General features: G+C 57.8%; 2 protein-coding genes across 6 annotated transcripts; one reads left to right on the top strand and one right to left on the bottom strand.

The window, feature by feature from the left end:
* Positions 1-2,222: 2,222 nt before the first annotated feature.
* TWF2 (twinfilin actin binding protein 2) lies at positions 2,223-11,650 on the bottom strand. The gene is made up of 9 exons (XM_045530066.1): positions 11,392-11,650; positions 7,690-7,767; positions 5,262-5,440; positions 4,767-4,862; positions 4,470-4,574; positions 4,239-4,364; positions 3,472-3,622; positions 3,203-3,324; positions 2,223-2,797 (listed from the first exon to the last, which is right to left on the bottom strand). The coding sequence occupies exons 1-9, from the start codon at positions 11,414-11,416 to the stop codon at positions 2,630-2,632; spliced, it is 1,050 nt and encodes a 349-aa protein (XP_045386022.1). The 5' UTR covers positions 11,417-11,650; the 3' UTR covers positions 2,223-2,629.
* Positions 11,651-17,368: 5,718 nt separating this feature from the next.
* PPM1M (protein phosphatase, Mg2+/Mn2+ dependent 1M) lies at positions 17,369-22,129 on the top strand. Of its 5 annotated transcripts, XM_045530061.1 has the most exons (10): positions 17,369-17,671; positions 18,301-18,424; positions 18,571-18,825; positions 19,249-19,361; positions 19,736-19,820; positions 19,932-20,050; positions 20,234-20,297; positions 20,550-20,657; positions 20,769-20,917; positions 21,260-22,129. In XM_045530061.1, exons 1-10 carry the CDS (start codon positions 17,448-17,450, stop codon positions 21,399-21,401), a joined length of 1,383 nt encoding a protein of 460 aa, XP_045386017.1. In that variant the 5' UTR covers positions 17,369-17,447; the 3' UTR covers positions 21,402-22,129. The 5 variants fall into 5 exon arrangements, with proteins under 5 accessions (XP_045386017.1, XP_045386015.1, XP_045386016.1 ...); XM_045530059.1 differs by having other exon boundaries at positions 17,375-17,671; positions 19,736-20,050; XM_045530060.1 differs by lacking the exon at positions 20,234-20,297 and having other exon boundaries at positions 17,375-17,671; positions 19,736-20,050; positions 20,756-20,917.
* Positions 22,130-22,398: the final 269 nt, after the last annotated feature.

Below are 22,398 nucleotides of genomic sequence, written 5' to 3'. Positions count from 1 at the left end.
TCTTCTGCATTTCCAGGGCTCCTGCAAGGCGGGCACACCGGCCCAGCTGGGACCCCACTCATCCTCCCCAGTGGCTCTTCCCACGCCCCTTCTGCCCCGGGTTATCGGAACTCAGTGCACTCAGGCCCACAGCCCCAGGGTGCCCCCGGACACCTCAGCGGGTCCTGCTGCCTCCACCTGCAGAATCTGCCCACCGCCCACCACCCACACGTCCACCAACAGGTTTGAGCCGCCATCGTCTGGCCTGGACCCCTGCAGGCGCCGCCACCTCCTGGCTGCCCTGTCCTGCTCTCCACCCTCCGCCTACTCAAATCGGCCCCTGCAGGGTCCTGTTCAAGCCTGTCACACTGAGTCCCTCTGCTCAGAGCCCCTCATGGCTGTCTCTGAACTCAAAGCCACGGTCCACATAATGGCCAGCAAGGTCCTATGGGACCTGGCTCCCACTGCCTCCCTGAGCTGTCCCCATCTGCCTGCGCTGTTGCTGAACACCCTGGGCACTCTCCCGCCTCAGGGGCTTGGGGCATGCTGTTCCCTCTGCCTGGGAGCTCTTTTCCCAGACTTTCACCTGGGCTCCTCCTTTGCCTCCTTCCAGTCTCTGCCCCCATGTCACCCTCTCAATGGTGCCTTCCCTGACCTTCTTATAAACCTCCCCGCCAGATCTGGCACCCCTGAGTCCTTTTGCCTGCTCCATTTTTCTCTGTCATAACATTTTTTCAACTGCTGACAGACCATAGCACTGGGTGTTCATGGTTCATTGCAGATTGTCTTATTCTCCTGCTGGAATACCAGCTTCTTGAGGGCAGGGATCTGTTGTCTGTATCCCCAGGTCTCAGAACAATGCCCAGCACACAGTAGGTGCTCAATACTTGCTGAACCTATGGGTCCCCAGCACTCAGCCCTAAACAGGCACAGAGAGGGTGTCTCTGAGTGAAGGCTGAATGAATGAACAAGGGGGGCTGCTGTGGGGAAGAGGTGGGGCTGCACATCTGCCACTGGGCTGCTCTCAGGCCCACCTCTGGCCAGTGTCACAGTGGGCAGGGTCCACGGTGCCAGGTGGCTCAGCTGGCTCAGCAGCGTGGGGCGATGGCATCATCTTCCTCCCCCTGGGAGGCGATGGGCAAGGACAGGCCTCCTCGGGGTCCTGGCCAGAGTCCCGGCTCTCCTCCCTGCAGCCCTAGGGCTTTTAGTAGGGGTTGAGAAAGGCCCCAGGGATGGGCCACTGCCCTGAGCCAGGGGATAGGGCGGCGCCCACTGAGCACCTGAACTGCAGTCATCAGCCCCACACCCCCCATGCCCAGCAGCTGCCCTGCCTCCCCCAGGGGCAAGAAGGCAGGCGCTGGAGGGAGGCTGATGAGCTGACAGAGAAGTGACAGAAGACGAGTGACAGAGAAGTCACACACAGACTGGAGACACCCAGATACAGATGTCCACAGAAACACCCACCACGGCCTCAGCCCCATGGGGGCGGGAAGCCTAGTGAGAAGAGCCCCTATCCGGGTGGGAGGCCGCATAACCCAAATGCAGACCCAAGTCCTAACCCCCGAGCCCATGAACATGTGACCTGACACGGTGAAAGGGACTCTGCGGACATAATGAAGTCGTGGATCTGGACATGGTAGGTTGCAGGGGGCAGGGAGATGAATGTAATCACCAGTCTCTTCTAATATGGAGACAGAGAGATTTAACTAGAGAAGAGGGCCATGTGGCCACGGAAGCAGAATCAGAGAAGGCACCTCTGGCTCTGAAGATGGAAGAGGGGGCCACAAGCCAGGGAATGCAGGCAGCCCTAGAAGCTGGCACGGGCAAGGAACTGGATGCTCCCCAGGCCTCCAGAGGAAGCAGCCCTGCCAACACCTTGACTTTGGCCACGTAAGACTCATTTCAGACTGCTGGCCTCCGAGCTGTAAGAGAAACTTGTGGGTTTTTTGAAGCCACTGTTTGTGGTAATCTGTTACGGCAGCCACAGGACGACTACACCCAGTTCCCCCACATCACAGGGGAGCTACGCCTGCTCCCAGGCAGGGCCCTGTCCACCAGGACACCTGGGCAAGGCCTGTGCCCTTACACACAGACACGGCCCCTCCCACACACCTGCAGCCAGGAGTGTGGGGGCTCCACCTACCAGGCCGACAGTCCCCTCCTGAGTTGGGAGAAGGCAGTTTTATGCCCAGGGCTGGCCAATTCCCAGGGCCAGAGGTGGTCTCCCAAGGCCAGGCTCAGTCTTGATTTAAAAATATTTTATTCTTTAGAAAATACAGCATTCAACCATCCTGTCCTGCAGTGACCCAGCCCTTGTGGCCAAAGACTTCTGGGCTGTGCTGGAACCCTAGTCTCAGTGCCCCTGGAGGCCAAGTTCACGTCAGGCCCCCCACCCAGCTCCCTTGAGCCAGCCAGGCAGGGCCTGCAGACACCCTGGGCACAGAGTTGAGAGGCAGGGACAGCAACATGGAAGGGTCACAAAACACCAGCCTGGTGGCCCTCAGAAGCTGCAAGTGTGTTCAGCCACCACCCCTCCTGCCCCACAGGAAGCGGTTTCCTGGAGCCCAGGCTGGGAAGAAAGGAGGTGGCAGGGAGTGGCAGTGTGGGTGGCCCCACAGTCCACACGCCGGCCCGGCTCAGGTCCAGCCACCTAGCTGTCATCCCCATTCTCGCCAGGGCCGCGGATGAGGCGCTTGTGGCCCCGCTTGCCGCCAGGGCCCTTGGGCTTGGCGAAGGCCTGCTTGAAGGCGTGTTGCTTGGGGTGCACCTCGTCATAGAGGAACTCGGCCGTCAGCTCTGCGCCATCACCAATCTCAATCTGCACGGGGCAAGGCAATGGTCACCCCAATGGCGGGGCCCCAACACACACCACCCTTGGTAACCCCCACTCCCGGGGCACCCCTTGATCTCTCATACCCCAGCCCTGGATTCTCCCCCAGGAGATCCCACTTGGAATGCCATCCCCAGGACCAAAACCTTGGACTCTGCCTGCCTGAGTCACCCCTTTGCCACCCCCAGGGAAAGGAGAAAATGTGGTGGGCAGAGCTTGGGCTCGTCTGTGCCACCAATCAGCTGGGCAGCCTTGGGCAAGGCGTGTCTCCCCTTGGGCCTCAGGTTCCCCACGATCGACATAGCAGCAATGATGCCTGCTCTGCCATCATCTCAGGATTCCAATGCCACATGTTGAGGTTGGGGTGACTGGGCGCTGGGGATGGGAGCCCACCTTCTTGGAGATCTCCAGCTGGAAGTCCTGTTCCACGGAGTCAAGGAGACGGCTCTTGCAGCTGGAGTAGAGCATGCGCTCCTTGATGCTGCACTTGTAGCCCGGCATCGAGTAGATGAACACTGGGGGCAGTGGGGAGGCGGAGGGAGGTGAGCCTGGGCGGGCCTGGGGAACCTGCTGACCTTCACCCCCAGAGCAGGCCCACCCGGCTGTAGACCAGCCCTGCCCTGCCCAGCCACATGTTTGGCAGCCCCGCTGTGGTCACTCACCCACAGACTCGAGGGGGTCCCCCTCGTGGGTGTGCTTGTAGAGGAAGAAGTGGTAGCGGGGAGTATCTCGGGGCACCCGTGAGGGCAGCTGGGCCACATCGGTGGGTTCTGTGTGCACCAGTTCTATGGTCTCCCGCTCCAGGTCCAGCTTCTGCCAAGGGGCGGGGGGAGAAGGAGGGTACCGGGTTGGGGAGGGCCCAGGCCCACCCTCCCCACAAAAACCCCTGAAGTAGGACTGGCTGGCAGCCTGCTTGTGACCCCCCCTTTCGGGACTCTCCCCAATGGCCGCCCCTCTGTGGTGGTCCCTCTGAAGAGGCCACTCCTAGGCTCAGCCCCAATTCTGCCCCTTTGAAGGCCCTGCTGGAGAAGGCACTCCCACCAAGGGCAGTGGGCAGGACTGGCACGCAGGGCCTCAAGGAGACACTCTGGGGCCTCTGGGGGAGCCCCTTGCAAGGGAGGAGCCATTCTGCTTAAAAGGGGGCAGCCTGGACCACTGGGGCAGAAGGACCTGCCGGGAAAGGGGTGGTCAAGGGGGCTGCAGAGGCAGTCTGGACAGGAAGGGGCCCAGGGCTGAGGGGGCAGGGCGTATCTGCGTATACAGGTGGCTGCACCCAGGCGGAACAGGCAGGGACGGGGACGGGGGGTGGGGGTGGGGTGGACGGTGTGTTCCCATGGACATACAGGCGAGGTGAAGCGGGCAGGCTGCAGGCTGAGGGGAGCAGGGGTGGGGCACCAGGTGTGTGCCAGGGCAGGGGACGGGCACCCACCAGCTGGATGTAGTTGACGATCTTCTGCCTGAGCTGCTGGAGTGCCCGCTGGGCCGCGGGCTGCAGGGGGAAGGCGAGGCCCTGCAGGGTCTGCTGCTTGCTCTCCACACTGAGCTCTGTCTTCACCTGGGGGCGGGCCACGGTGAGGGCACGCAGGCACTGCCGGCAGGGCCTGGCATGACCCTGAGGGCCCTGGCTGGGACTCCCGCCCACCCTGCGCAGCACACCCACCTCGTTGATCCGGATCTGCTGAAGCTCTCTCTCCGCCGAGGTCAGCGGGGCGGGTGCTGCACAGGAGGACACGTGCTTCTGATACCCAGCGAATGAGAGGTCGTCCTGCGGGGGCAGACGCAGAGGCACAAATGGGTACCTTGGGGTGGACTAGAGGAAGCCCACTGAGCACCCCAGCTTGCAGCCCCTGGACTCCCCCAGCCCTCCCCATCTTAGCCCTGAGCCTGGCACCGGCTCTGTGACCCCACACAATGCCCCACCCTCTGTGGGCCCACAGAGTCCTGGCCTTGCAGCTACCTTCACAGTCCCGAAGAGCTCATCCTTGATGTGGCCTCCCCCAAACTCCTTTTTCACTGTGGCCCGTGTGGCCGCGTACAACATCTTCAGCCGCACCTGAAGGCAGGACCAAACCATGAGAGCCCTCTGGGCAGGGCTGCCTCTCCAGGAGCAAGCAGGAGCCTCTGGGGGACCTGGCCTTCCCACTGTGCCCGCACACCCGGCTAGGGGCACAGCACAGGGCGCAGGATACGGCGGGGTGGCTCCCACCAGCATGGGCAGCCCTCACCCAGCCCAAGCTCTGGGGGTCAGGCTGATGCTGTGGGACCGCTAGGGATCAGGGCTCCAAGCACAGGGCCCTGTCCCTCTCTCAGACTCTCTGGGCCAGGGCCTGATATCTCTTCCCTCAGCCTCCCTGGGGCAGGCCTGTGTTCCCCCAAGGTTCCCCAGAGCAGGGCCCTCCCAACTCCCCACTGGCCCTGAGCCTGGGCTTGGGCAGGGGTCCCTAGGACTCACGGGGGAATTATCAGGCGACCAGGCTAGGAAGAGCCACTCAAAACCCTGCGCATTCTGTGAGTCGAGGCGGTAGAGCAGGTAGCAGGGCTCCTGGGCGTCTAGCAGCGGCAGCACAGCCCTGTCATAGTCCTGGTCCCAGCGGCCCACCGGCTCCTGCGAGGCACCCAGCACGAGCTGCTCTGGGGGCAGAGGCCGGGTGAGCTGGAGAGCAGCCATCTCCCGCCTGCACCTCCGACTGTGGACTCGTCCTCGTGGTGCCTTTATGAGCCGGTTCAGACCTGCTGGCCACCTCCCCCCACCTTCCCTGGAGCGCCGCCCCCCGCCGGGCCCCGAAATATGAGGCTGTGTGCTTGAATCAGTGAGGGGGTGAGCAGGGCACAAAGCTGCTGGCAAGGGTTGCTCCCTCCACACATCTCCAGCACAAACACCCGACACGCAGCCATGTGCCACAGCCACCAACAGTGCGGCCCCTCAAGGACACCCACACACCTAGGTGTTCCTTTGCACCCCACCCTATGGCACAGCCACTCAGTGCACAGTCCCCATGGCGCCACCCCCTGCTCCCTCCTCCCTCGGCCCAGGGCTCGGCAGATCCCAGCAGACCCCTCTCAGGACACATGTGCTGAGGGAGGTGCTGTCACAGCCCAGGCCACAGGAACACACAGGGGCACATCATCTGGGAGAGAGGGAGGCAGGGGCTCCTATCAAACCCTGCACAAACACGTATCCTACAGCCACCCCACCAGCTGTAGTCCCCTCCCCCAAAAGTCACAAACCAAAAGCAGCCAAATTCTTAATGCCTGGCCGCCACCAGGCCTGCCACCTCCTTGGCTGGTGCAGAGTGGCTGAATGGGGCATCAGGCTGGGCACACACTGGACCTCCCAGGCTGCACCTGCGGGCTGGGACCTCAGCAGGGCACCAAACACTAGCGCGGATGCACACAGGCCTAGACTGGAGGAAGAACCTGGGCAAAGGGGTATTGAGCCTGGCGGGGGGGTCCCGGCACCTGACCACCAGCCTCTCCTGATGGGGGCAGGGCCTCAGCTGCCCGGGAACCCCGATGTGCCAGGCCCACCAGTCCAGCTGCCTCTCTGTGGGCCTCGGCCTCCTCACCTGCCCACCCAGACCTCAGATGGGATCAGGGTTGAAAACCAGCAGCCACAGGCCAAGCCGCCCCCACAGCACAGTCAACATTGTTTAATTTGTTAATATTTTCAAACCGGGAAATTTTATATAAGAAGTAGAATTCACAGCTTCTCCAGAAAAATCAGAACTTTTGGCCACACTGGGGCCACACTCAGTTGGAGATGGACAGCGACTGCCTGTCGGGGGCTGGAACCCCCTGGGCGCCCCGAGGTACCCCAACAACTGTAACACAGAACTGGGATAAGAGTCCGCCTAGAGATTCCTCCTGCTTAAAATCTGTAGGCACATCGCGTCTGGGGGGCAACAGGGGGCACTGAGGGCTGGGGCCAATGGGTGCAACTGCCTCTTTAAGCAGGGAAGGCTGTGGCCTGCTGCCCCAGGAGGCCTTCGCCCATGACCTGCCATGGTGACCCAGCCTCTGAGGGCATCTGGACTCGGGGACCCTGTGGCCCTAAAGCCTGGGATCAATTATGGGTCTCGGCAGACCCTGCTTTGAGCCAACTCAGTATATGAAAAGCCAGCTGAGTACCAAGCCCATCCGGCAGCCACCCAAAAGCCCACTGTGGCATGGCTGCTAAGAAGGGCTGAGGGACCCCGGAGGGGCCTGGCCCACCCCCAGTCCCAAAGTCTGTACCCCTCACCTCCAGGGACAGTCCCTTGGCACTGAGGGAAGTAAAGAGGAGTCCTCTACCCTGAGCCCCCGACCCGGCCTCAGCCTAATCCTCTGCCTCCTCAAACTCTCTCCACTGCAGGCTTCAGCCCAAGCCCCTGCACCCCCTGCACTGCCCCCAAACAAGGTCCTCAGGGTCCAGGCTGAGGCCCAGCCAGGAACCTTCCCGTCCTGCTCTCAGAATGAGCCAGACACAAATCCCTTCTCCCCAGTATAGGGACACTTCCCAAGGGAAGGGTCCGGGCACCTCCTTTGGTCCCCCCAGGCCAGGCCTGCAGAGCACGAGCAGATGGAGGTGCGTGGCACTGGCCACACAGGCAGGGCCTGCACTCACTCACCCCTTCCTGACCAGGCCCAACTCAGGACCCTCGCAACCTCCAGGGCTGGGCAGGACCCCAGCTCCAGTTTCCTGCTCTGCATAACAGGAGTGACAATCATGCCCACCCCCAACGCTCCCCTGTGAGGCTCCTTTAGTGAGTGACCTCACTCCCATTCCCAGATGGGGAAACTGAGGTCCTGAGGGGGCTAGATGGCCAGGACCCACCTTTCTCCACCCCAGAGGCAGCTGGGTCCAGCCCCTGCCTCTGCCCTAGCCCATGGCAGGTACTCACCATCCTCAATGACGACTTTGATGAGCCGGACAGAGCCAGCCCGAGCCTTGGCAAAGAATTCCTTCAGCTCCTCCGTGGCTATAAGAACAAGAAACATGGTGGGGGATGAGTAAGCAGAGTGTTCAGGGACAGCGAGTTTAGGGCCTGCTTTGTCCTGTGGGGTCTGGTGGCTGAGCTGGGAAGCGGGTTAAATACGGCCCCCCATGTGACTGGGAACCTGAGACGGCCACTGCACATAAGCTCCCAAATTTAGCCATCAGAGGTGGCAGGCGAGTGGCCTGCTGGCTGGGAGAGGTCTGGTGACAGGTGGGGTAGGCAGGGATGGGACAGCCCACCCAAAGATGGGGTGGACTCTGGGGCAAGCCAGGCCAGCCACAGAGTGAGTGAATGGCCCCCACCTGGCCCTTGTTCCCCAGAAAGGCCCAGTACTGGGCTGTCCTGGGACACTCTCAGCACTGTCATATCCACAGACAAAGGAACACACAGACAAATGCCCCCACTGTGCAATGACCACCATGTCCATTCACACACACACACACACACACACACACGTGTTCAATCCAGCATGTGTGAATGCAACACATACTACACATGTGTGATATGGGAACACAAGTACAAACACCTTCATATGTGAGCACCCAGCTGGTCGAACATAAATGGACACACATATTTAGACATGCAGACACACACACAGGTACAGTTTCCAGGATGCTAACAAACACAAACGCAGACAACTGCAAAGCTTGGCTAAGACATGTGCAGGCAAGAGGCTGTACAAAGTGTATGCAGAAACACGCACACACACAAGACACATGCATGCACATCCAGCCCCAGCCCACCAGCCAGGCTGCCTGACCCTGAGAGGCTGTGGGGAGCCACCACCAGCAAGCCCTCAGCCCTCAGGCAGTAGGGAAGCCTTCCTGGAGGAGTGGCTCCCTGGAACTCCCCAGAGCCCCCATCTTGGGCCTTGGGCCGCAGAGCTGGAAGGTGACAGCCAATGACCAAGGACCCAAGCACAGAGGTGAGGATCATGGCCAGAACAGGGAACCATGGGAAGTCTCACACCCACCAGGTGGATCCGCCATTAGTGGACAGGGAAACCAAGGTCCAAGTGAGGAAGGCTCTGCTTGGGGCTCTGGGTGAGTGGGGATAGGCCAGCATGACCTTGAGGTTGCCCAGGGGTCAGGAGAATTCCAGCAAGAACATGGCTGGAAGGCTGAGGTCAGAGAATATTTATAGGGCCAGGACTGGGCAGCCCAGGGGCGGGGGGGCCTTTAGGAAAACAAACTCTGGTCTCGTCCTCACGTGCCCCCTTGCAGGGTGACCGTGAACCTGAGACCTCAGGCTGTTTACTGCCCTCCAAGGCCACTCGGTGGGCAGGGGCTCAACTGAGGGCTCAGAGAAGCATGGCATGGAATTGCAGGCAGGTGGATACAGTCCCACTGGGCCAGGACAGAACTTTCCATTGGCAGACCCCAAGCTTGACCTCTGGGGATCAACCTCTCCCTTAGCTGTGTGACCCCTGACCTCTCTGAACTTCAGTCTATAAAATGGAAATAATATCCCCAAACTCCACAGGGCTGTGGTGAGGAGTAAATGGGAGAAAGTGCTCGGTAATGGGGGCCTCTATTAAGAACAATTAATTCTTATTACAGTAATAACAGCAGGGCAGGAGGTGCTAAGCTGCCCTTCTACCTGCTCAAACCTTCCAGGAGGGAGGCCAAGAAGCTCCCCCAAGGGAGAGGCAGACAGGCCCCTTCTGGTGTTACCAGGGCAAACTAACACCCCAGCAGGGGAAGAGACATCCCTCCCCACCCCATCCCTAATGCCTCCCCAGCCACCATCAATAATCCAGAGGCCAGGCCTGGGACACCTGAGCCTCTGTCATCAAAGATTCATGAACAGCCCCCCCCACCGTGCCCACCCCCTCAACTCCAGTGAGCCTCAGGTTACAGGTCCCTCCCCTGCCCTGCTCCGAGTCAGCAGATCCACATCTATGGTCAGGACAGGACTGGTACCTGGTCCTCCAGGGTGATCTCTTCTACCAACTCTCTGGGCCAGAAATGGGAAGGACTGGGCTGCTCCCAGGCAGGAGGCCTGGGGGGCAGCCCAGTCCCCACTGACCTCCTAGGCAGGCCTGTCTCAGTGTATAGGAAATGAGGGAGTGAGGCAGGGCCCCAGCTACCACAGGGAGCGGGGGAGGGAGGTTGACTTCCCAGGATACCCTCCTACCCACTCTCACAGGCTGAAGGCCTGGAGGCAGCAGCTATGACCAGACAAAGAGGAAGGAAGGGGCAGGCCAGGCACAGTTCCCTCCCGTGGGGCTGTCATGAAGCCTACCCCTCCAGCTTCTCCTGGAGAGAGGCTGGTCCATCTGGTGGGAGGCTGGCCCTGACCCAGGCCTCTGCCTTTTCTGGTCCTGAGGGGTGGTGGGTGGAGGCGGGGCTAGGGAAGCCCTTCCAGGGCAGTCCAGCCACCAAGCAACCACAACCGCCTGCGTGAGGGATTGCTTGCGGTCAGGCAGGTCGATGGTGGTAGCCCCAGGCAGGGGACCCTGGTGTGGAGGAGGAGTGGCTGATGGCCAAACCTACCAGGTTGTCTGGGCAAGCAGCCTACGCCTTCCCCACTGGCCAGGCAGCCTTCCTAGGCCAGTAACAGATGGGGACACTGAGGACCTAGTGGGGTCAGGGCACCTGGCTCTGGGCCATCACTTCTCTCCTAGCCTGTCCAAGGAGGAAACTGGGACCCATGGGAAAGAGTGTGTGTGTGATGCTCTGGGCTGGTGAAGTTTCCTGGGGATGGGGGGTGGGATTGAGAGCTGGCCTGGATTCTCTAGAGCCAGGACCCTCCCCCACAAACCCCATATCTGCACACTCTTCTCTGCCTCCAGCCTTGAGTTGGGACCTTCCAACCCTGGCTGGGGCAGACTCAGGAGATAACAGTGGAAAATGAGAGGGAGGTCAGAGGTCAAGGTCAGACTGGTGATTCTCCCCAGCCCACTTAGAGAGCCCTGTCCCAGGTTTTCCCCAGCCTAGCCTGGAGGAGCATATGAGGGGCCTGGGAGAAGCAAAGGTCAAGGCCCCCTCCTCACACAAATACCCAAGCCCATACAAGTCATACAGACACATCCAGCACACGCATCTGTGGCAACAAATGCACACTGAGGTGCGCCCCGACTATGCACACACACAGACACCCACAGACATGTGCACACTGCCATGAAACACTGATGTCTAAAGATGGTCCTATGCAACCTACCCAGTGTCCATTCAAACACTGCTAGTGCATGTGCATGAATGACCCTAGATGTGCACAAGCAAGTCATAATCAGATGTGCACACACAAGTCTATACACAGAAGACATGTGCACATGCGTGTACACTCCCCCAGATGTGCACATCCGGTACACCCACCCCCAGAAAGGAACAAAAATATACAGATGGGCACACACAGACATATCCACTCCCAGGTGGGCAAACAGATACTTCCACTCAAGCTGTGTAGGTACATGTACACCCACTCCCAGCTATGCAAAGCAGGTCCACACTCCCCCAGATGTGCCCAGCCTAGGCAACCCGCGGCTGCAAAAGAGAACAGGAAGCTTCTCCCGGCTGGTGCGGGGAGGGAGGGGCCGAGAGCCGGGGAGGGGGTGCCTGAAAGCTGAGACCCTGGGTCCTATGCACGCCCGCCATCCGCCCTCACCGTGGATGCCTGTCTGATGTGCCATGGCTCTGCGCTCCGCTCCGCCCGCGCCGTCGGAGCCCTCCGCTTGGCCCTGGCCCCGCTCCGCTCCCCTGGACCAAGAACAGGAGGAGGATGTGGCGGCTGCTGCCGAGCCTCGCGCAGCTTCCCGGGCGGTGCCGCAGGACCCGCCCCCAGCGGCGCCCCGCCCCCGACAGGCGAGGCCGGGAGGGGCGGGGACTCGAGGCCGCGCGTGCGCGCCTCGGTCCGGGTGGGTCTGTTGATCACCGTGTGCGCACGCCTGCGCGTGCCTGTCCGGCAGGTGGCCGGGCGTGCGCGGGCGTACGCGCGTGTGTGTATGTGAGCCCTGATCCTGGTGGTCTGTGGGTGGCTTGCATCCGTGCGGGCGCGCGCGACAATCTGTGCGCCCCAGGCCAGATGGGTTTGCGAGTAGGGGCGGATCCGTGCGGATCCAGGTTTGTGACCAGGATGGGGTCTGCGTGTGGATGGGCGCGCGGGTGGGTGTTGTGTGCGCCATCCCTTTCCCAGGGGACGTTTACTGAGCGTGTCCCGTGCGGCACTGGCACCTCAGGGTGGTCATGGCCGGCGGCCTTGCGCTCACGGAGGGAGCCCTGACCCAGTCTAGAAGGCAGCCAGCAGATGAACAGTGTCAGTGGTGGTCAGGCCCCTGCGCAGAGAATGTGAGGGGCTTCCAGGAGGAGGCGAAATTTGGGCAGAAACCTAAAGGGGAGAACAGAGCAACCCAGCCGAGTGGAGGAAAAAGTTTTCTGAAAAGAGGGAACTGCACATGCAAAGGCCCAGAGGTTGAAGGAGGGCCAGAGCTTGGTGACCCTGAGGAACTTCCCACCTCCTAATGAACTTCTGTCTCTATACCCAACAGCCTTGCCCTCCTGGCGCCAGTGCCAGCCTGTTCTGTCAGCCAATGTATTGGTATCATCCAGGCCAAGGTGATTGAGTCAAGGATGAGCATATGACCCCAGTTGGCCCCAGCAGAGCCTGTCCAGGGACTTTGGCTGGGAAGACTGGCAAGGAGGCCACCTTTTGGGGCTGGGGTTGCTGAGACATGATGATGAAGCATGTGGCTTGCCTGGTATCCGGCCCCAGCTTGAGCTCTCCATTTACTGTCCTGCTACCCAGCCCTGACTGGGTGACGCTGAGGCCTCCTCTGGGCACTGAGTTTCTCAACTCAAGAGTCCAGCACGCTCCAAATTGAAGAGTGTTCTTGTTCATCTTCCTGTGCACACCCTGAGGCCTGGGCCTGTGTAGTCTGCTCACTACCATCACTCCAGCACTCAAAATGGAAAATAGAACTGCTGTGTCGTCCTGCAGCTTGTCCTGGGAGAACTGTTCTCGGGCAAGGCCCCCCACTCTGCGCCCTGCCAATGCAGAACTGTTGGTTACATCAGTGGTCAGACCTGGCCCCTCCATGGGAGCAGTTGGTGATTCCACACAACCATAAGAGCCTTGACCTCCTGGAAACAGGAATTAACCAGGTTAATGAAAAATAAGGAAGTCATGCTCCCAGTAAAAATGTCCCTCACTGGATGAACTATAACAAGACAGGATCATTGATAGTTCTACCTCAACTGCCGGTGTCCCCTACTGCCTGGCTGACCCTCTCCCTGTATCATTCTTTCCGACATATATTTACATATTTGTTTATTGTTTTCCCTCCACCAGTAGTTAGGACATTATTATTGTGCAACCACCGCCTCTAGTTCCAAAACATTTTCATTACTCCAGAATAAAACCCCATGCCCATTAAGCTGCTGTTTCCCATTATCCCCTACTCCAGTCTCTGGCAACCACCAATCTGCTTTCTGTTTCTATGGGTTTACTTATTCTGGGTATTTCATAGAAATGAAAACATAACGATATGTGACTTTTTGTGTCTGGCTTGTTTCTCTTAGCATGATGTTTTCAAGGTTCATCTACACTGTAGCATATATCAGTACTTCATTCCTTTTTATGGCTGAATAATATTTCGTTAAATGTGTATACCACCATTTATTTATGCATTCATCTGTTGATGGACAATGGGATTGTTTCCACCTTTTGGCTATTGTGAATAGTGCCACTATGAACAATGCATGCCTTTGAGCCAACAATTCATTACTAGGAAATGATCCCACCAATATGTGTACACACAAAAAGATATAAAGCAAAAAACTGAAAACAATTTCAATGTCCATCATTGGAGAGCTAGCTACATGGAGTCCCGCAGTTGCACAGAAACTACTCTGCAGCCCTAACAAAGAACAAGGCAGCTCTTCAAGGACTAATATAAAATGATAGGGGACGCTCAGATGAAAATCTCAGGGAAAATATGGCATAGAGTATGCTATCATTTGTGTAAAAGGAAGGGAGGGAGGAAGAAAGATTTTATATGCATAAAATTTTATGTGTGTTTTATATATATATATATATATATACACACAAATATATATATTTTGCTTGAATTTGCACAGAATACCCCTGACATCTCTGGAAGGATCTCCATAAAATTAGTAATGTTGGATGTGTTCTGGGAGAGGAACTGGGTGGCCACAGGATGAGTTGTGGGGGAGACTTGTTGTTACATATACTTTTATACCTTTTGAATTTTGAGTCATATGAAAATATTCAATTAAAAAAATTAAATCTATGTATACCATGGAGTATTACTCAGCTATAAGAAATAATGGGGATATAGAATCTCTTCTGTTCTCCTGGATAGAGTCGGAACCCATTCTACTAAGTGAAGTATCCCAAGAATGGAAAAATAAGCACCACATGTACTCACCATCAAATTGGTTTCCCTGATCATCACCTAAGAGCACATTCAGGAATAACATCAATCGGGTGTCGGGCAGATGTGGGTGGGGAGAGGATGGGTGTATACATACATAATGAGTGCCATGCGCACTGTCTAGGGGATGGACACGTTTGAAGCTCTGACTCGGGGGAGGGGGGGGACAAGGGCAATATATGTAACCTAAACTTTTGTACCCGCACAATATGCTGAAATAATAATAAAAAAAATCAAAAAACAAAAAAAATTAAATCTGAAATAAATCTTGTTAAAGAACAGATGTGGGACTCAATAAAAGTTTTTCATTGTGAGTGAAAAAAAATGTAGGATAAAAAGTTTTTCCTTTTGCTAGGCTTGCTCCTCCCCCACCTTCCATCCTACAGGTGCTGGTGAGTTTGCTGAGGAGAAGCCTCCCGCTAGGACAGGACAAGCCTGATTCCTCCAAGCATTTGGGAGAAGGATGTCAGGAAAAGGGTGCCACTGGGGAGTAAGGGGTTGCATGGCCCCAGAGAGGGCCCAGCCCGGGAATGAAGACAGACCCACCCCAAGGGTCTATCTTGTCTGCATTTGCAGACAACAGAGGCAGAAGAGCCTGGAAGCTTCTAAAGAGAAAAAAAGGCAAACACAGGCCAATCCAAAGGTCTAAGAATGAGAAGGGCACTGGATTTCAGCAGCATCAACAGCAGCGTAAAGACAATGAACAGAGCAGTCAGAATTCTGAGCCCAAATATCAGTCAAAAGTAAAGGCAGAATACAAACCCTTTCAAACTTGCAAGGACCCAGGGAATTCCCTCCCAGTCATTCTTTCTTAGAAAGTTGTTGGAGGATGTGCTTCAGCAAAATAAGGGAGTAAACAAAGAGAGGCAGGCTTAGGATCCAGATAAGAGCAGAGGCACTAGGGAACCTAGGGGTCCAGAGGAACCTGGTGACACTGAAGGGACACTCAGACTACCTTGCTATAGGGCTCCACATGGCTCTGAAAATATAAAGTGGCTAAGCTGGGCAATAGACTGTGACATCTGGCTGTCCAGAGCTTCTGTGAAAAAGGACTGGTCTTTCACCTTGCCCAGGTGAGTTCAAGACAGTGGGTTGGGGAATAGAGGGTGTTTCCTTTGTTTCTTCTAATTATAGACTTTAAAAGCTTCTGAAGCTGGGCATGGTGGTACACACCTGTAGTCCTAACTACTTGGGAAGCTAAAGTAGGAAAATTGCTTGAGCCCCGGAGTTTGAGGCTGCAGTGAGCTATGATTGCGCCATTGCACTTCAGCTTGGGTGACAAAGAGAGATGCTACCTCAAAAAAAAAAAAAAAAAAAAAAACCACGCAGGCCAGGCGCGGTGGCTCACGCCTGTAATCCTAACACTTTGGGAGACCGAGGCGGGAGGATTGTTTGAGCTCAGGAGTTCGAGACCAGCCTGAGCAACAGCGAGACCCCGTCTCTACTAAAAATAGAAAAAAATTAGCCAAACAACTAAAAATATATAGAAAAAATTAGCTGGGCATGGTGGCACATGCCTGTAGTCCCAGCTACTTGGGAGGCTGAGGCAGTAGGATTGCTTGAGCCCAGGAGTTTGAGGTTGCTGTGAGCTAGGCTGACGCCAGGGCACTCTAGCCAGGGTGACAGAGTGAGACTCTGTCTCAACAACAACAACAACAACAAAAATGCCTCTGAGCCATTGACTGGTGGGGTGAGGGGACAACCCCATAGACTGAATTAGGCCTGCCCTACCTTGGGTCCCTGGTCCATTTCTGTCCCAATGACAGGTCTCAGCTCAGATGTCCTTTGGGACACTTTCTCTGACTTTGTCCCTACACCCTTGGCAGCTGGATCAAGCACCATCCACCAGGACTTCCACCATCACTGCAGGAGGGCTCAGTGAGTAGGAGCTTGGCTCTTCTCCATTAACACTGTGCTCCTGTGCCCAGTGTGGGCCTGGCACACAAAGTGGGTTCAGTAAATTAGCCCCCGAGGCTGCTCTGGAACTGAGTCACCTGAGGGAGTGGGTGTTGGGCACAGCTCAATCTTCCTCCTTGGGCCAGGGGAACTCCCAATGGGGCAGGGCTGCTGCTGGGAGGAAGTGGGGCCTACTGACCTTGAGCCCGGCCTAGGGAGTGGAGGCCAGCGTAGGGACCTTCATATAGCCATCCTGGGGGCACTGGGCTGTGGAGCCTTAGGGGCTTTGAGTTGGCAAGGCCTGGCTTCCTGGAGAAGAAAAGGGGAAGAGAAATTCCGTGGGGAGGGGGCATTTAGTCAGCTGCGCTGTCATAATGGAAACAGCACAGCTCCAGAGACTTCCCCTCTGTGGGCCTCAGAATCTTCCATTATGAAATAGAAATAACAGCATTGTACAGGGAGTTGAACATAAGTGGCAGAAGGGTGACAATGTGCTCTGTTAACATGCAGATGTCAAGGGGACACTGTCACTGACCCCATGGTGACAGCTAGCCAGCGGTTGAGAGACTGCAACATCTTGCCTCCAGCCCAGATGAAAATCTTTCCCTTCCATGAGTCCCAGGTCTGCACTCTGACCAGTGGGACCCTTTGGGGGACCACGGATTCCCCTTTAAACTCCCATAGATTCCTGCTGTCTGTCAGTCACTCACACTCTAGAGAGGATCCTGTCCAGAGAGGACATCCTGACTGGAAGGGCAGCCATTTGGGAGACTGGCTTTGAGTGTGGGAGCAGCCTCTCAGGATTGCGAAGGCCAGGGTGGCCACTAAGCCCCCTCTGGGGTGGAGGGCGCCAGGCTGGGTGGGTTAGGAAGGGAGGCCACCGCAAGGAACACCGTGCTCTGAGACACTCTTACTCAATGTGTCAATCTGACACCTCCCAGCACATCCTGTCCCCATCTTCCCCTTGCGTAAGGCCCCCGCCCAGCAGGAGGAGGCTTGAGGCTCTGCCATGGACCTGGCCCAGCTCCTGCCGACCCCACAGCCCCGTTGGGTGGAGGGAGGGACTTTCCCCTCAAAGCCCAGTGCCCCACGCGTGTGGGTGCTCAGTCCTCCTGGTGTAACCGTATGACACGGGGCAGGCAACTTCGCCTCCCCAGGCCTGCTTTCCTGCCTGTGAAGTGGGGTCGATACCAGTGTTTGCTTCTTAGGGTTGTTACGAGGCTGGACAAGCCGGATAAGCACAGATCCGGGCCAGAGGGTGGGGTTTGGGGGCGCCCCGCCCCGGCCCGCTTCCTCCTCCCTAGGGCGGGGCGGCCGGGGTCCGCTCGGCGCTCGGCCCGGCTCCCGGGCAGCCCCCTGCCTCCGCCGCGCCATGTCCGCCGGCTGGTTCCGGCGCCGCTTCCTGCCCGGGGACCCGCTCCCCGCGCCGCGGCCGCCCGGGCCGCGCGCCAGCCCCGTGCCCTACCGGCGGCCCCGCTTCCTGCGCGGCTCGGGCTCCAGCCCCGGCCCCGCCGACGCCTCGCGACGCCCGGATGCCCGGCCCGTGCGCAGCCCCGCGCGGGGCCGCTCGCTGCCCTGGAACGCAGGCTACGCCGAGTGAGTGCCCCGCCCGCCCCGGGCGGCCCTTATCCCGGGACCCCCGGCCCTGGGACCCCTGCCGGATCCATCCTGGGGTTCTGTGCTGACCTAGAAAACAGGCGAAGCCCCTGACAACCTCCCCCTTATCCCGGCCCAGCCTTTTCTTTGGGACTCCAAACTCCCTCAGAGAAAGCTGGAGGTCCAGAAGGACCTGCACCCCGAGGGCTTCCAAGACGAGGCCGGGAATCTCGGTAGAGTTCCAGAATTCCGGCCTTTGGAGACACCCCCACCCTCACCCGCCCCACCGTGGGTATGGCCTGTGTTGTATGGATCAGGGTTTGGGCCGAGATGGGGCAGGGCATGGGAGAGGGAGCCCAGATCTCCGCAGGCAGCCCGCCCTTCCCTCCTAGCCCTGGCTCAGCAGGCAGGCTTCAGAGGAGCTGGGCCCTGACTTTTTACCTTAGCCGTGAGGCCACTGAGTAGTTAGGAAACTTACATGGTTGTTGTCCAGGTGTGTGCAGGGACAGCACTGGGGAGCTGTTGGCTCAGAGGGGAGGGCTCCTCTCTCTGTGTGCCAGCTCAGGTCTCCGTGCCCATGGGGACATAGGTGTGTCTCTGAAGGGTCACTGACCACTTCCCGGCCTCAGGATCATCAATGCAGAGAAATCTGAGTTCAATGAGGATCAAGCTGCCTGTGGGAAGCTGTGCATCCGGCACAGTGAGTTTGGGGCTGAAGATGATCAAGAGTGGCTGACCTTGTGCCCCCAGGAGGTACGTGCAGCCCAGCATGAGCCCCTCTTACAGGCTGGTGCCAGGACCTGCAGGCTGAGATTCTTGCCCTGCTGCCCCGTGTCTGTCCTAGCTGGGGACAGCTGAGGAAGCCAGGCGGGACCTGACACTGAGCCCTTCTCATGCAGTTCCTGACGGGCCATTACTGGGCACTCTTCGATGGGCACGGCGGTCCTGCAGCAGCCATCCTGGCTGCCAACACCCTGCATTCCTGCCTGCGCCGGCAGCTGGAAGCTGTGGTAGAGGGCCTGGTGGCCACTCAGCCCCCCATGCACCTCAGTGGCCGCTGCGTCTGCCCCAGTGACCCTCAGTTTGTGGAGGAAAAGGGCATCAGGACAGAAGACTTGGTGATCGGGGCTCTGGAGAGTGCCTTCCAGGAATGTGTGCGTGTGTGGCCTTTGGCTGGGGAAAAAGGGAAGATTTGGCCCCCAGGCACCTAAGGGAGTAACATCCCTATGCACCATGGGAATCACCCAGGATGCTAGAATTGGAAAGATTAGATTGGATAGGTTTGTTACTAACAGCCATCATTGTCATCATAACCCCTCCCACTTATCTAGCACCTACTATGTGCTAGATGCCTTTACCTGCATCATCTCATTGCATATCCTGTTTCTCTTCCTCTATTTTGAGTAGCACTTCCCTTGTCTAGACCTCCTGACTATAGGGATCCTGGAGGCACGGCTGTAGTTTGGGCTGGGACTGCCAGGTCTGCTGGTGGAAGTGAACTGTAGGGTGGGGATTGGGGGATAAGGTGATATGGTGACAGTACAGGTAGCAGCTAAGGTGGCCTCGGTTTGCCCCAGGATGAGGTGATCGGGCGGGAGCTGGAGGCATCAGGCCAGGTGGGCGGCTGCACAGCCCTGGTGGCTGTGTCCCTGCAGGGAAAGCTGTATGTGGCCAATGCTGGGGATAGCAGGTGAGTGAGCTGCCCCTTGGAGGGTGGGCCGGGGGAGGGTAGGCAGGGCAGGAGAGGCAGTGGGGACAGTGAAAGGCGGATGGAAGTGGGCAGATGGAAACGGGAAGGATTGACTGGCTGAGTTGTTTGTGTATGTACTTGGCATGTGTCAGGTGTGAAGGTGGGCGGTGGATGCTGGGGAGGGCGGGGAGCTCAGGTGCTGGGCTGAAGGGCTGGGCCTTTACCCTGCAGGAACTAGGCAGTCATGGAGGGCTTTGAGCAAGGGATCAGTGTGGGGAGAGCTGGCTCCTGGTGGTTGGAGGAGGGGCTGGCAAGAGGGTGGCCATTGGTGAGGGTAGTGGCCACCTCTGCCTCCCCTCCTCAACCCCATCCAGGGCCATCCTCGTGCGGAGAGATGAGGTACGGGTGCTGAGCTCTGAGTTCACCCCAGAGACTGAGCGGCAGCGAATCCAGCAGCTGGTAGGTGTCTTTGGCAGGGGGAGACTGTGGAACCCTGCCCCAATTCCTGTGTCCAGGGCCGCAAGAGGCCATAGGAGGGAGCCTGGCCTCAGCACAGCCTCCCCACCCCAGGCCTTTGTCTACCCTGAGCTTCTGGCTGGTGAGTTTACCCGACTGGAGTTTCCTCGGCGGCTGAAAGGGGATGACTTGGGGCAGAAGGTTTTGTTCAGGGATCACCACATGAGCGGCTGGTGAGCAGGGTGACAGGACATGGTGGGAAGGGAGAGCCCTGGGGCCTAGGTCCATCTGTGTGGCCTGGAGCAGTCCCCCTTTACCTGGGTAGGGTGGGTACCATGGTGTGATAGCTGGGCCCTGAGTTGGGGGAGAGTTGAGGTAGGGTGTGGGGCCTGGGTTGATGCTGGGTCTCCTGGTAGGAGCTACAAGCGTGTGGAGAAAGCAGATCTCAAGTACCCACTGATCCATGGACAGGGTAGGCAGGTCAGTGCCTGCCCCCCGACCCAAGAATCCCTCTCCACTTGCCCCCCTGCAGAGTTGGGAGCCCCTTTGTCCCTTTACGGTAGTTGTGGCGGGTGTCCAGTGATTGGCTCTGAGACCAGATGTTGCCCCCTCAGCCCAGGGCTCCTGAGGGCGACGTTGCACCTCACCCCGTGTGCTCTGCAGTGCTGGGGCCTAGCTCTGGTGCATTTGCTGGGGATGTTTGCCATCACCTTACACCTCCCTTGCCCCCAGGCGCGGTTACTGGGAACACTGGCTGTCTCTCGGGGCCTGGGAGACCATCAGCTCAGAGTCCTGGACACAAACATCCAGCTCAAGCCCTTCTTGCTTTCTGTCCCACAGGTGAGGGGACAAGGTTGTCCACCCCAGCTTCCATCTGCCCACAAAGTCAGACAATGAGGCTGATGGGAGCAGGGAGGGGAATGCTGAAGCATCCTCAGGCTTAACTTGCAGGTAACAGTGCTGGATGTGGGCCAGCTGGAGCTGCAGGAGGAGGATGTGGTTGTCATGGCAACTGATGGACTCTGGGATGTCCTGTCCAATGAGCAGGTGGCATGGCTGGTACGGAGTTTCCTCCCTGGGAACCGAGAGGACCCACACAGGTACTGTAGCTGCTGGGAACCTGCCTGGGCATGGGTTGAAGAAGTAGTTATGGCTGAGAAGACAGCACTGACCAGGAGCCTGACCCAGGGCAGGTGGCCAGGATCAGGGCTGTCTCAAGCTTCCCTGGGGGAGGAGGGGAGACTGCGGGTTCCAAAATGCTTTCGGTCTAGACTCCTGTGGTCCAACCTGTGGCCCTCTCAGCTTGTTGCTTGCTTGGCCCACAGTCAGACTGCATTGCTTGGGTCCCCAAGTATCCAGTCCTATGCAATGAGTTCTCCTGGAGGGCTGGCCTTGCCCCTTTGCTCTGCTCGTGAAGTATATCTACAGGATGGTCTTCACAGGTTCTCGGAGCTGGCCAAAATGCTGATACACAGCACACAGAGGAAGGATGGTCCCACGGGGGAAGGACAGGTGTCCTACGATGACATCTCTGTGTTCGTGATTCCCTTGCACGGCCAGGGCCGAGGGAGCAGTGGCCACTAAGGATTCAGACACTTTATCCCAGAAACACTCCAGTGCCAGGTGCAGTCTGGGCACCCCTCCACTGTGGCCAAGAGCAGGTCTTGCCTGCCCTGTCCCCAGCCACAGCCCAGTGCTGTTGCCATCCACTCATTTCAAGGGGAACACATACCAGGCAGTCAGAGCTGGAAGTGTGTGGACTGCCCAGCCCACCAAATCCTGTTTGCAGTGATAACATCTCTGGCAGAGGCACTTTACAACTTATGAAAACCAAGTGAGGCTCCTCAAACAAGATCCTCAACAGCCCCAAGTATTATTCTCAGATAGGGACGCCTGGGCTAAGGGTATTAGCCAGAGATGCCAGCAGGGGCAGCTAGCTGGGTTTGGATCCAGGTCTCCAATCCATGGATATCAGGGCATCCATTCAGCAACCCCCAGCATGGTGCCTTGTAGAAAGCTTTGGCCAACCTCACATCGGCTGGAACAGCCATCTTGAGCACAGCCCCTGAGAAGAGACCAGCTCAGGTCCTGCCCTGGTCTCCTCTTCCATTGGAGGTGAGACACAGGGCCTGGGGCTAAAGTTGTGGGAGATCAAATGGGGCAAGAGAGGCTCCCGAATTGGTTGGGTGAGTGCTCTCCAGTTGCTTGCTACCTGTAGCTTGGCCCTCACCCTGCCTTAGTCTGATACCTCAGTGATGCCTTTGCTTTGTTTCCCATCACCTCCCTGTTATTAAATGTTTGTGTGCAGAAGAGCCCTTGTGAATCGTGTATTGCTGTACAGGTTGGATTAAGGAGATCTATTGCTATTACCTTCTAGTGGATTAGTCTTAGCTCCAGCTTGCAAATAATTGGGACCGTGTTTTCTCTGCAGCCTTCCTAGTTCTCAGCTTGAGTGATCCCCAGAGAATTTTTGCCCAGAGAACAAAGTAGGTCTCTACTACCACTTGTGAGCTCCGGGCTTGAGATACCAAGATGGTTGCCTTTTCACTTACTTTTTTTTGTTTATTGAGAGACAGGGTCT

The sequence above is a fragment of the Lemur catta genome, chromosome 18, assembly GCF_020740605.2.
Source record: "Lemur catta isolate mLemCat1 chromosome 18, mLemCat1.pri, whole genome shotgun sequence".
Classification (NCBI taxonomy): domain Eukaryota; kingdom Metazoa; phylum Chordata; class Mammalia; order Primates; family Lemuridae; genus Lemur; species Lemur catta.
Note: the sequence above shows the minus strand (reverse complement) of the source record. Positions and strands in the feature narration are given on the sequence as shown.

Excerpts from the sequence above, each read along its gene's own strand:
- TWF2 (XM_045530066.1), bottom strand. The coding sequence starts at position 11,416 with ATGGCACATCAGACAGGCATCCACG. Across the intron at positions 4,863-5,261 it reads GGTCGCCTGATAATTCCCCC|GTGCGGCTGAAGATGTTGTA; the intron begins GTGAGTCCTAGG and ends TCCTGCCTTCAG. Across the intron at positions 4,575-4,766 it reads AGCTCTTCGGGACTGTGAAG|GACGACCTCTCATTCGCTGG; the intron begins GTAGCTGCAAGG and ends CTGCCCCCGCAG.
- PPM1M (XM_045530059.1), top strand. The coding sequence starts at position 17,448 with ATGTCCGCCGGCTGGTTCCGGCGCCGCTTCCTGCCCGGGGACCCGCTC. Across the intron at positions 17,672-18,300 it reads TGGAACGCAGGCTACGCCGA|GATCATCAATGCAGAGAAAT; the intron begins GTGAGTGCCCCG and ends TCCCGGCCTCAG. Across the intron at positions 20,298-20,549 it reads TCCATGGACAGGGTAGGCAG|GCGCGGTTACTGGGAACACT; the intron begins GTCAGTGCCTGC and ends CCTTGCCCCCAG.